Source organism: Erinaceus europaeus, chromosome 5 (assembly GCF_950295315.1).
Source record: "Erinaceus europaeus chromosome 5, mEriEur2.1, whole genome shotgun sequence".
Classification (NCBI taxonomy): domain Eukaryota; kingdom Metazoa; phylum Chordata; class Mammalia; order Eulipotyphla; family Erinaceidae; genus Erinaceus; species Erinaceus europaeus.
The window spans coordinates 54,166,017-54,178,951 of NC_080166.1; the positions used below are offsets into that span (position 1 = coordinate 54,166,017).

Below are 12,935 nucleotides of genomic sequence, written 5' to 3' on the forward strand. Positions count from 1 at the left end.
GGACCGTAGTAAAAATGTGCAAACATATATAAATATAGATAGCTATACAAGTAATCGTCTATTAAAAAAAAAATCAAGGGAATCCAACAGTAGTGCAGCAGGTTAAGCACAGGTGGTGCAAGGCGCAAGGACCAGTGTAAGGATCCGGGTTCCAGCCCCAGGCTCCCCAACTGCAGATGCAGAGGAGTCGCTTCACAGGCAGTGAAGCAGGTCTGTAGGTGTCTCTCTTTCTCTCCCACTCTGTCTTCCCCCTCCTTTCTCCATTTCTCTCTGTCCTATCCAACAATGGTGAAATCAATAACAACAACAATAATAACTATAACAACAATAAAAAACAACAAGAGCAACAAAAGGGAAAAAAAAAAAATATATATATATATATATATATATATATATATATATATATATATATAGTAATAGTCAACCCTTACCTGTGACCTTGAGAGAACCAAAGCAGTTTCCAATGGAGGGAGTGGGGACACCGAACTCTGGTGGTGGGAACAGTGTGAAATTATACTCCTATTATCTCATAATGTTGTAAATCAAATTAAATTACTAAGTTAAAAAAAATCCTACTTTCTGTAACATAAACCCATTCCACCAGGTCCTATCTTCAAAAAAACAGCAAAGAGAATCTTTCTTCCTGTCTTACCATCTCTTAAATTGTATCCTTTTTAAAAAATTTCTAAAAACTGTTACATCAGGGCACTTATAAATTTTTTTATGTCTGTGATTGAAATTTTTTATTCCAGCATGAGTTTTCTTAAACACCATGTGTATATCCTTCTGCCCAGATTCTTAAACTAATGTTATTAATTTTATATAAAGGAAACTTCACTATCACCTTATTATTGGTTTGTCCTAAATAACTATAAATCAGTTTTACCATCACATACTGTGGAATGTCTTCAATTTTTTAAATAATAAGCTTAATGCTACCAGTTAAAGTACTCTATGAGAGAAAAATACTACTTAAAGCACTATATATGAGAGAAAACCTCTACAGTTTCCCCCCAAACAATACCACATTCCTCTTTTTTCCCCTTTATTAGGGGGATTAATGGTTTATAGTCAACTGTAAAATACAGTAGTTAGTACACGTGTCACATTTCTCAGTTTTCCACATATCTCTTGCGTCACATATTATTCCCCAAACAAGAAAGGACCAGAGAACATTGGGTCCCATTAGTCCTTTTCCCCACTCCAGCCCAGTCCCGAAATGAAGCTTACTCCTTAATTTCTCAGGATACATTAAACTCACTAGTCTACTAAGAAGCAGGATGAGAGTTCGCTGGTAGCAATGCCACAAAGCCAAGTGGGAGCCAAGAGGAAATCAGGAACTCATACACCCCTCCTACTCAGTTGTAGTTTGAGGATGAAGTCCAGGGCTGTTGAGTCTTCCTATCAGAAAAGAGAGAGAGAGAAAGAGAAAGAAAGAAAGAATTCGAGAATATACTTGTTATACAGATATTCAAAATGAAACATTCAAAAATGTTTACAGAACACTCCATGAGGCAAAGACACCACACCTGGGCCTCAGTGCATGCTGTGCTCTGCTGCAAGTCTTGCCCTGATGAGCAGTGTAGAATTTTTTCTGTCACTTCTTCAGTGTCACTTTCCCTGGACTTGGAGACATGATAAATGAGAGAGAGAAAGAGGGAGAACAACATTAGACAGGTTGTAAGTTATAATAGTTTACTGTCCTTATTTTTGTCTAGATTTCCCCATTCTTTTTTTTATTTTTATAGTAACCTTTTGTGATTCTTATTTTTTTAACTTTTTTTATTTTTTATAATTTTTATTTGTAAAAAGGAAACACTGACAAAAACCATAGGATAAGAGGGGTACAACTCCATACACTCAGAACTTCCACCAACTTCCACCACTCAGAACTCTGTATCCTATCCCCTCCCCTGATAGCTTTCCTATTCCTTTCTTTCTTTCTTTCTTTCTTTCTTTTTACTTTTCTCTTTTTCTTTCTTTTTTCCCCCTTCTTTTCTTTTTTCTTTTATTTATAAAAAAGAAACACTGAAAAAAACCATAGGATAAGCGGGGTACAACTCCATCCAATTTCCACCACCAGATCTCTGTATCCCATTCCCTCCCCTGATAGCTTTCCTATTCTTTATCCCTCTGGGAGTATGGACCCAAAGTCACTGTGGGATGCAGAAGGTAGAAGGCCTGGCTTCTGTAATTGCTTTCCCACTGAACATGGGCATTGACAAGTCAATCCATACTCCCAGCCTGCCTCTCTCTTTCCCTAGTGGGGTGGGGCTCTAGGGAAGCACAGCTCCAGGACACATTGGTGGGATCATCTGTCCAGGGAAGTCTGGTTGGCATCATGCTAGCATCTGGAACCTGGTGGCTGAAAAGAGAGTTAACATATAAAGCCAAACAAGTTGTTCATGACTAATCATGAACTTAAAGGCTGGAGTAGTGCAGATGAAGAGTTGGGGGGGTACCCGTTTTGTAGATAGCTAGTAGGCATATTTTAGTCATATTCCAAAAGGCCTGTGGCTATACTAGGTTTTTGTTTGTTTGTTTGTTTTTCCATGAGCCTGAAATCTGATATGTAGGTGGATCCAAGTTATTGTCTGGGGAGTTGATGTCATGGCTGGAAAAAGTGGTCATGAGTAGGAATGTTCCAAGCTGCCCCAATTTCAGGACCCATCTTCCTCAGGTGTAGCATAGAGTATGTTGTCCAGCCTCCCTTCAGAGGATGGAACATTCTCTACCGTTGTTGATCCAAGTTGAAAGCAAGGTCCTATGGGGGCCCACAAAGGGGTAATTGTGTTGATCCTGATAGAGATGATCAGTAACAATGGAGAGAGGGATTTATTCGAGGTCTAGGCCCATCTTGTCTGTCTAGGAATTTCAGGACTCCCCGACTAGGGCCCCAGCTGATAGGGTGGCCTGATGGTGACTAAAGAGTCATCATTGAAGTATGCCAGTCTCTTGTCCTTATTCAGCTTTTGCAGTCCTTACTTTGATGAAGTTAGCTTTGGAGTGAGTGAGGGAAATGTAATAGGAGGTAGGTGAGGAGGTTATCTACTTCTAAGGAGACACTATTTCATTAGGAACTTTAAGGTGTCTTTTTAGGTCTTTCTACTTGCTTGCTGTGTATACTGACTCACTGCAGACTGTTGTGCATTTTTGCTTCCTTTTTAAAGTATATTTATTTATTCTTAGATAGAGGCAGAGAGAAATTGAGATGGGAGGGGAAGATAGAGAGGGAGAGAGACAGAGAGATACCTGCAGCCCTGCTTCACCACTCCTGAAGCTTTCCTCCTGCAGGTGGGGGCCTGGGGCTTGAACCTGGGTCCTTGTACACTGTAATGTGTGCACTCAAGCAGATGTGCCACCACCTGGCTGCCCGATTTCCCCATTCTCTATACATTCTTTTTTTTTTTTCACTTTCCAGAATCTTATCTCAAAGGATCTCCCTTCCCACTCATCCTTTCTCTGTCAACATGCCACCTTTGCTACCAGTAAAAGAATAAACAGGACAAACTTCAGGAAGTCCTGCTAACCTCACCTTACCTGAAATCATTTCCTACTTATGTCTCTTGAGGTCCTCAGGAAAAGAAACAGGGGAACCTGCTCATGGAATTAGTAGTTTACTAGACAAGAAAGACTTGGAAAAGTGGTTTGCAGAGTCAGATTCCTCATGTGATCAACATATTAAGATATAAACTTAAAATGCGTGCAGAGAAATGGACCCAGAGATGTCACTGAGGAGAGGGTGGCTCTTCCAGCCAGTGCTCCCATTCCTAGCATCCACTTTCTTTCATCTTGCTTTTTATAGACCCTTCTGCATCATCCTAGTTATCTAGAGACTACACCAGTCCTGTGTGGGCTGCCTAATTACAGTAACTTGAAATTTGGCTACTCAGTAGCTAATTTTCTCTTTATGAAGAGAGGTCTACTAATCATTTGTATAGGCATCATTATCATTATTAATACCTCAAAGTTAACTCCACCTAGAAATACTGGAAGCTGGTGGGATAAGACATGGGTGGGGCCAGAGCATACCTTTAAATATCTGTCATCCCAGCACAGACTCTGATCTATGAAGAAAGTTCTTGGCCTGTTCATCATCTATCTTGCACACCACCGCCTGGTATCTATTCTATTCTTCCGTTCATCTGTCTGTAAGACTCTGACCGACACCATGGCTGAGGATGAGTTGTCTGCCTTGGTGGTGGATAATGGGTCGGGGATGTGCAAGGCAGGTTTTGGTGGTGATGATGCCCCCCGAGCCGTGTTCCCCTCCATGGTAGGGCATCCTCGGCACCAGGGGGTCATGGTAGGCATGGGTCAGAAGGACTGCTATGTGGGTGACGAGGCTCAAAGTAAGAGAGGCATCCTGACGCTGAAGTACCCCATTGAACATGGCGTGGTCACCAACTGGGACGATATGGAGAAGATCTGGCACCACACTTTCTACAACGAGCTGAGAGTGGCACCAGATGAACATCCCATCCTCCTCACGGAAGCACCACTCAACCCCAAGATCAACCGGGAAAAGATGACTCAGATCATGTTCGAAGCCTTCAACACACCTGCCATGTATGTGGCTATCCAAGCTGTGCTGTCTCTCTATGCCTCCGGGAGGACTACAGGCATTGTGATGGATTCTGGGGATGGGGTCACACACACCGTGCCCATCTATGAAGGCTATGCCCTACCGCATGCCATTCTACGGCTGGATCTGGCTGGCAGAGACCTGACTGACTACCTTATGAAGATCCTGACGGAACGAGGCTACAACTTCACCACAACCGCTGAGCGGGAGATTGTGCGAGATGTCAAGGAGAAGTTATGCTACGTAGCCCTGGATTTTGAACAAGAGATGGTCAATGCAGCTGCTTCCTCTGCACTAGAAAGAAGCTATGAGCTCCCTGATGGGCAGGTGATCACCATTGGGAATGAACGCTTTCGCTGCCCAGAAGCGATTTTCCAGCCTTCCTTTTTGGGGTTTGAGTCCAGTGGGATCCATGAAGCAACCTTCAATTCGATCATGAAATGTGATGTAGATATTCGCAAGGATCTATATGCCAACACTGTGCTGTCTGGAGGTAGCACTATGTATCCAGGCATTGCTGACCGGATGCAGAAGGAAATTGCAATCCTGGCACCTAGCACCATGAAAATCAAGATAATAGTTCCCCCAGAACGGAAGTATTCTGTTTGGATTGGGGGCTCTATTCTGGCCAGCCTGTCTACATTCCAACAGATGTGGATAAGTAAACAGGAGTATGATGAGGCTGGTCCTCCCATTGTTCACAGAAAATGTTTCTGAATGGGTGTCCCTGCTAATGGATTTTCACATTTTTCCTTTTTCTAGGTCAGAGGTATGGAACTGCTTTCATCCACTTCCTATCGAGTCAAGGTAAATAGATCACTTTTGCTAATGTGTATACAACAAACTCGACTCCAAATATTGTGGGCCCTTGCAGAACTAATGACACCTTGACCTCTATCAGCTACAGGAGAATTCTGATGCCATATTCTACTTTCTTCCCTTTTACAGAGTTAAAGGGAATATAGATCCACATAAATGGAATTAGTTGAAAGTAAAATCATGGTATAAACATCCTCTTGAAATGAATAACTAGAATTTCCAAGCCTTAATAACTTTTTCTTGCTTAAAATCTCTACCAATAGTACACTGTACAATCATATAAAAACAAGTATGCATTAGGAAATGTGTCTTATTAGTTAATGTTTTTGTTTTACTTCTTTGTATAGAAATAATGAATTATATGAATCCATAATCCCCATGTATGCATAAGAGCAAGGAAATGAAATATTATATCCTAAAATAAACTGATAAATTTGACTATCTGAGAAGCTACCGTGAATTTCTTAACTCACCAACACTCATCATTTTAGAAGCTTCATATTTTGCTCCCTTTATTAAATAAGCATAAAGAAACAGCCAACATCCCATTAATGTTACAAGTCAAGTAAAGTTCCTGCTTAGAATGGAGTTCTGTTGGTCAAATCATATTTTAACATCTTACTTATTGAACTTCATTCTACTTATAAAATAGGAAAACCAAGTGTAGTGCCTAAATAAATTTTATATTAGAAAAAAATTTAAGATCAAATTAATGCAATTATGCTAGCTTGAAAAAGGTAATTTAATTCTCATATCTTGAGGATTTTCTGGAGGCTATAATTTTAGATATGTCTCATATCAATGTTTTTGCTATAGGAAAATAGAGCTGCAGAATCTTTATAAAGTATAAATTTTCAAGACAGCAGTAATTCCAGCTTTGTTCTTGAAAAGATTTTAGGATAATTCTTCTTTATTACTATTACTAGCTATAATGACTTCCTTATCCAGAATTCTTTTGAGACATTAATATTATTTAAAAATCAGAGTATCTTCCTAGAATAGCAATAAAATTATTTTTTTAATTCTTATTCTTTTTTATTTAAATGAATCTACTAGTTTTCAAACAATGTTAAGTACTATTAGATTTATTGTCTTCTATTTTATGACTTTTGATTATTTAAATATTAGGGTGATTTTTGGTTTTTCAGAATTTTTTCATGAAAAATCAAAACATGTTGGATTTCCTTATTGAAGCATTATTAGATGTTTAGGAAAGAGAAATTTCTGTCTTCTTTTCAAGTGGAAAGTTTACATCTGTGTTTTACATCTCTAAAATGTAATCCTTAAGCATTTTTTGCTTAAGAAAGTTTTTCAAAGAATTTGATCATTCCATATTTTTCTTCTCTTATATTTTAACCTCCAAAGACGGTTCTTTTATATACATATAAATTACAATTCTCCTTTAGGTAATGATAAATCAATTAAAAGTTGCTTCAACATCATCAAGATAGCTCACCTGGTGAAACTTCAGCAACGATGAAATAAGAATTATTCTTACTACTTTACACCTATATTGTCTATCATTCTCTGTCAATCCTTCCCAGAGAAAGAAAGATTGGTATAAAGATGATATCTTTTCCTTTCTTTATCTACATTTTATAAATCTGTACCTGGAGCTTTTGACCATAAAAGCATTAAAATGCAAGTATCAAAAATGAAATATGGTTAAGCAGGTCAGTTATAAGTTCCTTTTGATTTCAGTTTAAAAGTTGGATTTCAGTGGATGAACAGGCATTCAGGTAATTAATTAGTATGCAGAGGTAATGGTAATGAGGATAATATCTTGGCTTTATATGCTGCAACACTTTTACATTCCCAAGTACAAAGAACAAATACTTCTCCCCATCCACAGAAAACAGAAAACTCCCCAGAGAGAGAGCTATTGAGTTCTAAATCATCAAGTTAAATATGAAACTGCATTATGCAAACAGGGACTTTGGATCACCTGCTGTTCATCAATGTTGAAAAACTGACTGAGAAAATAGTTCATCTCACAGTTTAATATCAATGCAAAAACTGGGGAGACACCATAGGGATTATGCAAATGACTTTCTGAGGCCCCTAAATCCCAGGTTCAATCCCCAACATCACCATAAGCCATAGATTAGTGGTGCTCTGGTCTCTCTCTGTAACTTTCTCTCTGTACCTCTCTCATTAAAATAAAAGAAGCAAAATATTTTTAAATGTTTTTTTCTTATTTATTTATTCCATTTTGTTGCCCTTGTTGTTTATTGTTGTTGTTGTTATTATTGTTGTCATTGATGTCATTGTTGTTGGACACGACAAAGAAAAATGGAGAGAAGGGGGAAGACAGAGAGGGGGAGAGAAAGATAGTCATCGGCAGACTTGCCTCACCACTTGTGAGGTGACACCCCTCCCATCGGAAGATGGGGAGCCAGGGGCTCAAACCTGGATTCTTAGCCAGTCTTTGCACTTTCCACCATGTGTGCTTAACCTGCTGCACCACCGCCCAGCTCCCAGAAGTAAAATTTTTTTTTCCTTTTTTAAGACATTTATTTTATTTTATTATGTCTTTACTTATTTATTTATTTATTTAAGAAAGGATAAATGAACAAAACCATAGGGTAGGAGGGGTACAATTCCACACAATTCCCACCACCCAATCTCCATATCCCACCCCCTCCCCTGAAAGCTTTCCCACTCTCTATCCCTCTGGGAGCATGGACCCAGGGTCATTGTGGGTTGTAGACGGTGGAAGGTCTGGCTTCTGTAATTGCTTCCCTGCTGAACATGGGCGTTGACTGGTCAGTCCATACTCCCAGTCTGCCTCTCTCTTTCCCTAGTAGGGTGGGTCTCTGGGGAAGCAGAGCTCCAGGGCACATTGGTGGGGTCTTCAGTCCAGGGAAGCCTGGCCGGCATCCTGATGACATCTGGAACCTGGTGACTGAAAAGAGAGTTAACATACAAAGCCAAACAAATTGTTGAGCAATCATGGACCCAAAGCTTGCAATAGTGGAGAGGAAGTGGTAGGGGGATACTCACTGCAAACTCTAGTGTACTTCTGCTTTCAGGTATATATTTTGCAGTAATTCACGGATACGTGTGAACATATGCTCTCTCTCACAGAAACTGGTGTATATCTAGGTTTTGGGACTTTGTTAGAAAGTGAACCACCTGAGATGGAATTAGAGTATACTATGAAAGGAAAGGTCTCACCCGAGTAATGAAGCTGAAGGGTTGTCATTCCACACGTGAAGTCTCTGGACACAGTCTGAAGTGAAGCATGTTGAGGTGGCAATCGTTGCGTTGATTAGGTTGTGATTGGCAGATGCAATATTATTTTATATGGATTGGGAGAGGCATACGTGAAAGTGGGCCTTATCCAAGGGTTCCAGGATTGGGGGAAGTAGAGGCTCTATAGTGGAGATGTGAGGTTCCTGCTGTCTTAGGCTTCAAAAAAACAATCGATAGTTAATGTTATCATCACATTATTTGGTAATTGGGTTAAGTTTGAAAAGTCCTTTTGTTAGGGTTTGCTGTACAGTACCCAGTATCTTGTATATAGCTGTGCTATTGGTTGCTTCTGATCTACTTGTTCTAGGCTTTTGAGAGAGTCTGCCTATCAAATACATAGCCTATATATTAAAAAGATTCAGTCTGTGTTTTTTTTTTAATTTTTTGTTTAAGAAAGGATTAATGAACAAAAGCAAAAGGTAGGAGGGGTACAACTCCACACAATTACCACCACCCAATCTCCATAACCCACCCCCTCCCATTATAGCTTTCCCATTCTCTAGCCCTCTGGGAGCATGGACCCAGGGTCGTTGAGGGTTGCAGAAGGTAGAAGGTCTGGCTTCTGTAATTGCTTCCCCGCTGAACATGGGCGTTGACTGGTTGGTCCATACTCCCAGTCTGCATCTCTCTTTCCCTGGTAAGGTGTGTCTCTGGGGAAGCTGAGCTCCAGGACACATTGGTGGGGTCTTCAATCCAGGGAAGCCTGGCCAGCATCCTGGTGGCATCTGGAACCTGGTGATTGAAAAGAGAGTTAACATACGAAGCCAAACAAATTGTTGAGCAATCATGGATCCCAAGCTTGGAATAGTGGAGAGGAAGTGTTAGGGAGGTACTCACTGCAAACTCTAGTGTACTTCTGCTTTCAGGTATATATTTTGCAGTAGTTTATGGATACGTGTGAACATAAGCTCTCTCTCACAGAAACTGGTGTATATCTAGGTTATGGGACTTTGTTAGAAAGTGAACTACCTGAGATGAAATTAGAGTGTACTATAAAAGGAAAGGTCTCACCTGAGTAATGAAGCTGAAGGGTTGTCATTCCACATGTGAAGTCTCTGGACACAGTCTGAGGTGAAGCGTGTTGAGGTGGCAATCGTTGGTTAGGTTGACCAGTTTGTGTTTTAAAAAACTTTGAGACATACAATTAATTTCCCCCTCTCATATTAATTAACTAGTGATTTATATAACTACATTTTACTAGGAGTGTACATAAACACCATTCCCACCACCAAAAGACTGTGATCCATCCCTCCCACCCACTCCCACCCCCCACTGGCCCAGGAAGCTGCATGTCTACCCCTCACCACAGGGCTTTTACTTTGGTGCCCTACTTACAATTTGGTCAGGTCCTGCTTTTAGTTTCCCTTTCAGATCTTCTTACTCAACTTCTGTTGATGAGTGGGATCATCCCATACTCATCTTTATCTTTCTGACTTAGCTCACTTAACATAATTCCTTCTAGCTCTGTCCAAGATGGGTCAGAGAAGGTGGGTTCATTGTTCTTGATAGCTGCATAGTATTCCATTGTGTATATATACCACAGCTTTCTCAGCCACTCATCTGTTGTTGGGCACCTGGGTTGCTTCCAGGTTTTAGCTATTATGAATTGTGCTGCTATGAACATAGGAGTACACACCTCTTTTTGGTTGGGTGTTATGGAGTCCTTGGGGTATAAGCCCAGGAGAGGAATTACTGGATCATATGGAAGGTCCATGTCTAGCCCTCTGAGAGTTTTCCAGACTGCTCTCCACAGTGGTTGTACCAATTTACATTGCCACCAGCAATGTAAAAGGGTTCCTCTGTCCCCACAACCTCTCCAGCATAGAAACTGATACCAAGAAATGGAAAGATATCCCATGCTCATGGATTGGAAGAATAAATATCATCAAAGTGAATATTCTCCCCAGAGCCATATACAAATTTAATGCAATACCCATCAAAGTTCCACCAAGCTTCTTTAAGAGAATAGAACAAACACTACAATCATGTATCTGGAACACGAAAACACCTAGAATTGCCAAAACCATCTTGAGGAAAAGAAACAGAAATGGAGGCATCACACTCCCAGACCTTAAACTATATTATAAAGCCATCATCATCAAAACAGCATGGTACTGGAACAAAAATAGGCACACAGACCAGTGGAACACAATTGAAAGCCCAGAAATAAATCCCCACACCTATGGACATCTAATCTTTGATAAGGGGGCCCAAAGGACTAAATGGAAGAAGGAGGCTCTCTTCAATAAATGGTGCTGGGAAAACTGAGTTGTAACATGCAAAAGAATGAAATTGAACCACTTTATCTCACCAGAAACAAAAATCAACTCCAAATGGATCAAAGACCTAGATGTCAGACCAGAAACAATCAAATGCTTAGAGGAAAACATTGGTAAAACACTTTCCCACCTACACCTCAAGGACATCTTTGATGAATCAAACCCAACTGCAAGAAAGACTAAAGCAGAAACAAACCAATGGGACTACATCAAATTGAAAAGCTTCTGCACAGCCAAATAAACTATTAAACAAACAAAGAGACCCCTCACAGAATGGGAGAAGATCTTCACATGCCATACATCAGACAAGAAACTAATCACCAAAATATATAAAGAGCTCAGCAAACTTAGCACCAAAAAAAGCAAATGACCCTGATAGCTTTCCTATTCTTTATCCCTTTGGGAGTATGGACCCAAGGTCATTGTGGGATGCAGAAGGTTGAAGGTTTAGCTTCTGTAATTGCTTCCCCGCTGAACATGGACGTTAACAGTTCGATCCATACTCCCAGCCAAGACAGGACTTTAAAAGGTTTTTCTTGGGGCCAACAAAGTAGCCTTTTTAGATAGTGTGCCTGCTTTGTTATGCACACTATCGCAGTCAGAGCCCAGACCTGACCACACTGCAGGAAGCTTTGGAGCCATGGCATTTTCCCCCTCTGTCTCTGTATGTCTCTTTCTATCTGAAAAAGTTGGGCCAGTATGGAGTAGCCCTAGAGATGACAAAATAAAAACAAAAGCTTTTGCTTGTCTATAACTTTACTATTCTCGTAAAGGGAGTAATTTTTATAGTGCAAAAATTATACATAGAGAGGTTTGAAGCTGCACTCCAAAAATTCTATAGTATTGGGTAACTAACGATAAATCAGGAAAATCTCACTTTTAAAGTTTTCACACTTCTAATTGGGTAAAATATGAGTCAACCTCAACTCTTGGAGAATGTTCTATTTTATAAATGCTGAAAGTTTAATCCTGCCCCACCCCAGGTCCTCCAAAAAGGGAAGAGAATGACAAAATTGGAGGCACAGAAAGATAGAAACAGAGAGAAGAAAAATGAAGGGAGAGAGAGAAAGGAAAAAATAGACGAGAGAGAGAGAGAGAGAGAGAAAATAGTACATTCAACTCCTTAACCTACTCACACTCTTTTGGTTATTTTCCTCTTACTAAAAAGTTCCAAATAGTTCTAGAGTTGAGTTTCAGGCATCCAACTGCCTAATAATGCAGACATTATAGTAAATTGAAAGTGTGCTTTTCTGGTAACCACTTACAGTCTCCTTCCAGAATTTACAAAAGATTCTTTTCAAAAAATTGTTTGAAGTTAAGAACTAAGCATGTGGTTTTCCCAGTACTGTTTCCAGATGGTGATAAGTATAGTCAGAATGTCTTTGGGGATATATATGCACATATTTCTAGAAAGACTGCTCATTAAAAATAATTGATACTTTAAGACTTCCTTTTAAAATATGAAAGGACCTGTCTAAACTATATTTGTTATTTTTCCAAACTAGAGCACAAGCAGTAAAGACCATAGAGTCTCCATGTACTGCCTGACTTGCTTTTTTATCATATTCCAAATCTGCTTTCCTAATCACCTTATAATTGTCAGTTCAATTTAATCTAGTCAACAGATGTGCCAGTCTGATACTATGACAGATATTTTATCTTGGCAACACCACAACACCATGTGAAAATGGAAAGATCTTATTTAATTGGTTATTTGACAACATGTAAGTCAAAAGCCAAGTTGTTCTCTCTGGAATTAGAAATGAGAGATTTGTTACCATACACATACCATATGAGACATTTCCTGGTAAGAAAGAGAGAAAACACATAATTCTAGCAAGAATAAAGTCTGTTGTCACAATCCCTTTGTAGGTAAATTACAGTAAGATAAGTTTTCTAGTGATTTCTTAAATTTGGGGTAAACAGAGAAAATCAGATTCTAACATGGTTATTTTAACTTCATGACTCCTATATATTCTGTGATCTCCCCAGGATGT

At 39.6% G+C, this 12,935-nt stretch overlaps 1 protein-coding gene across 1 annotated transcript; it reads left to right on the plus strand.

Moving 5' to 3' along the window:
* The first annotated feature begins 4,082 nt into the window (after positions 1-4,082).
* Positions 4,083-12,478, plus strand: ACTBL2 (actin beta like 2). Its single transcript, XM_060191319.1, has 2 exons — positions 4,083-5,392; positions 10,974-12,478. The coding sequence occupies exon 1, from the start codon at positions 4,172-4,174 to the stop codon at positions 5,300-5,302; it is 1,131 nt and encodes a 376-aa protein (XP_060047302.1). The 5' UTR covers positions 4,083-4,171; the 3' UTR covers positions 5,303-5,392; positions 10,974-12,478.
* Positions 12,479-12,935: the final 457 nt, after the last annotated feature.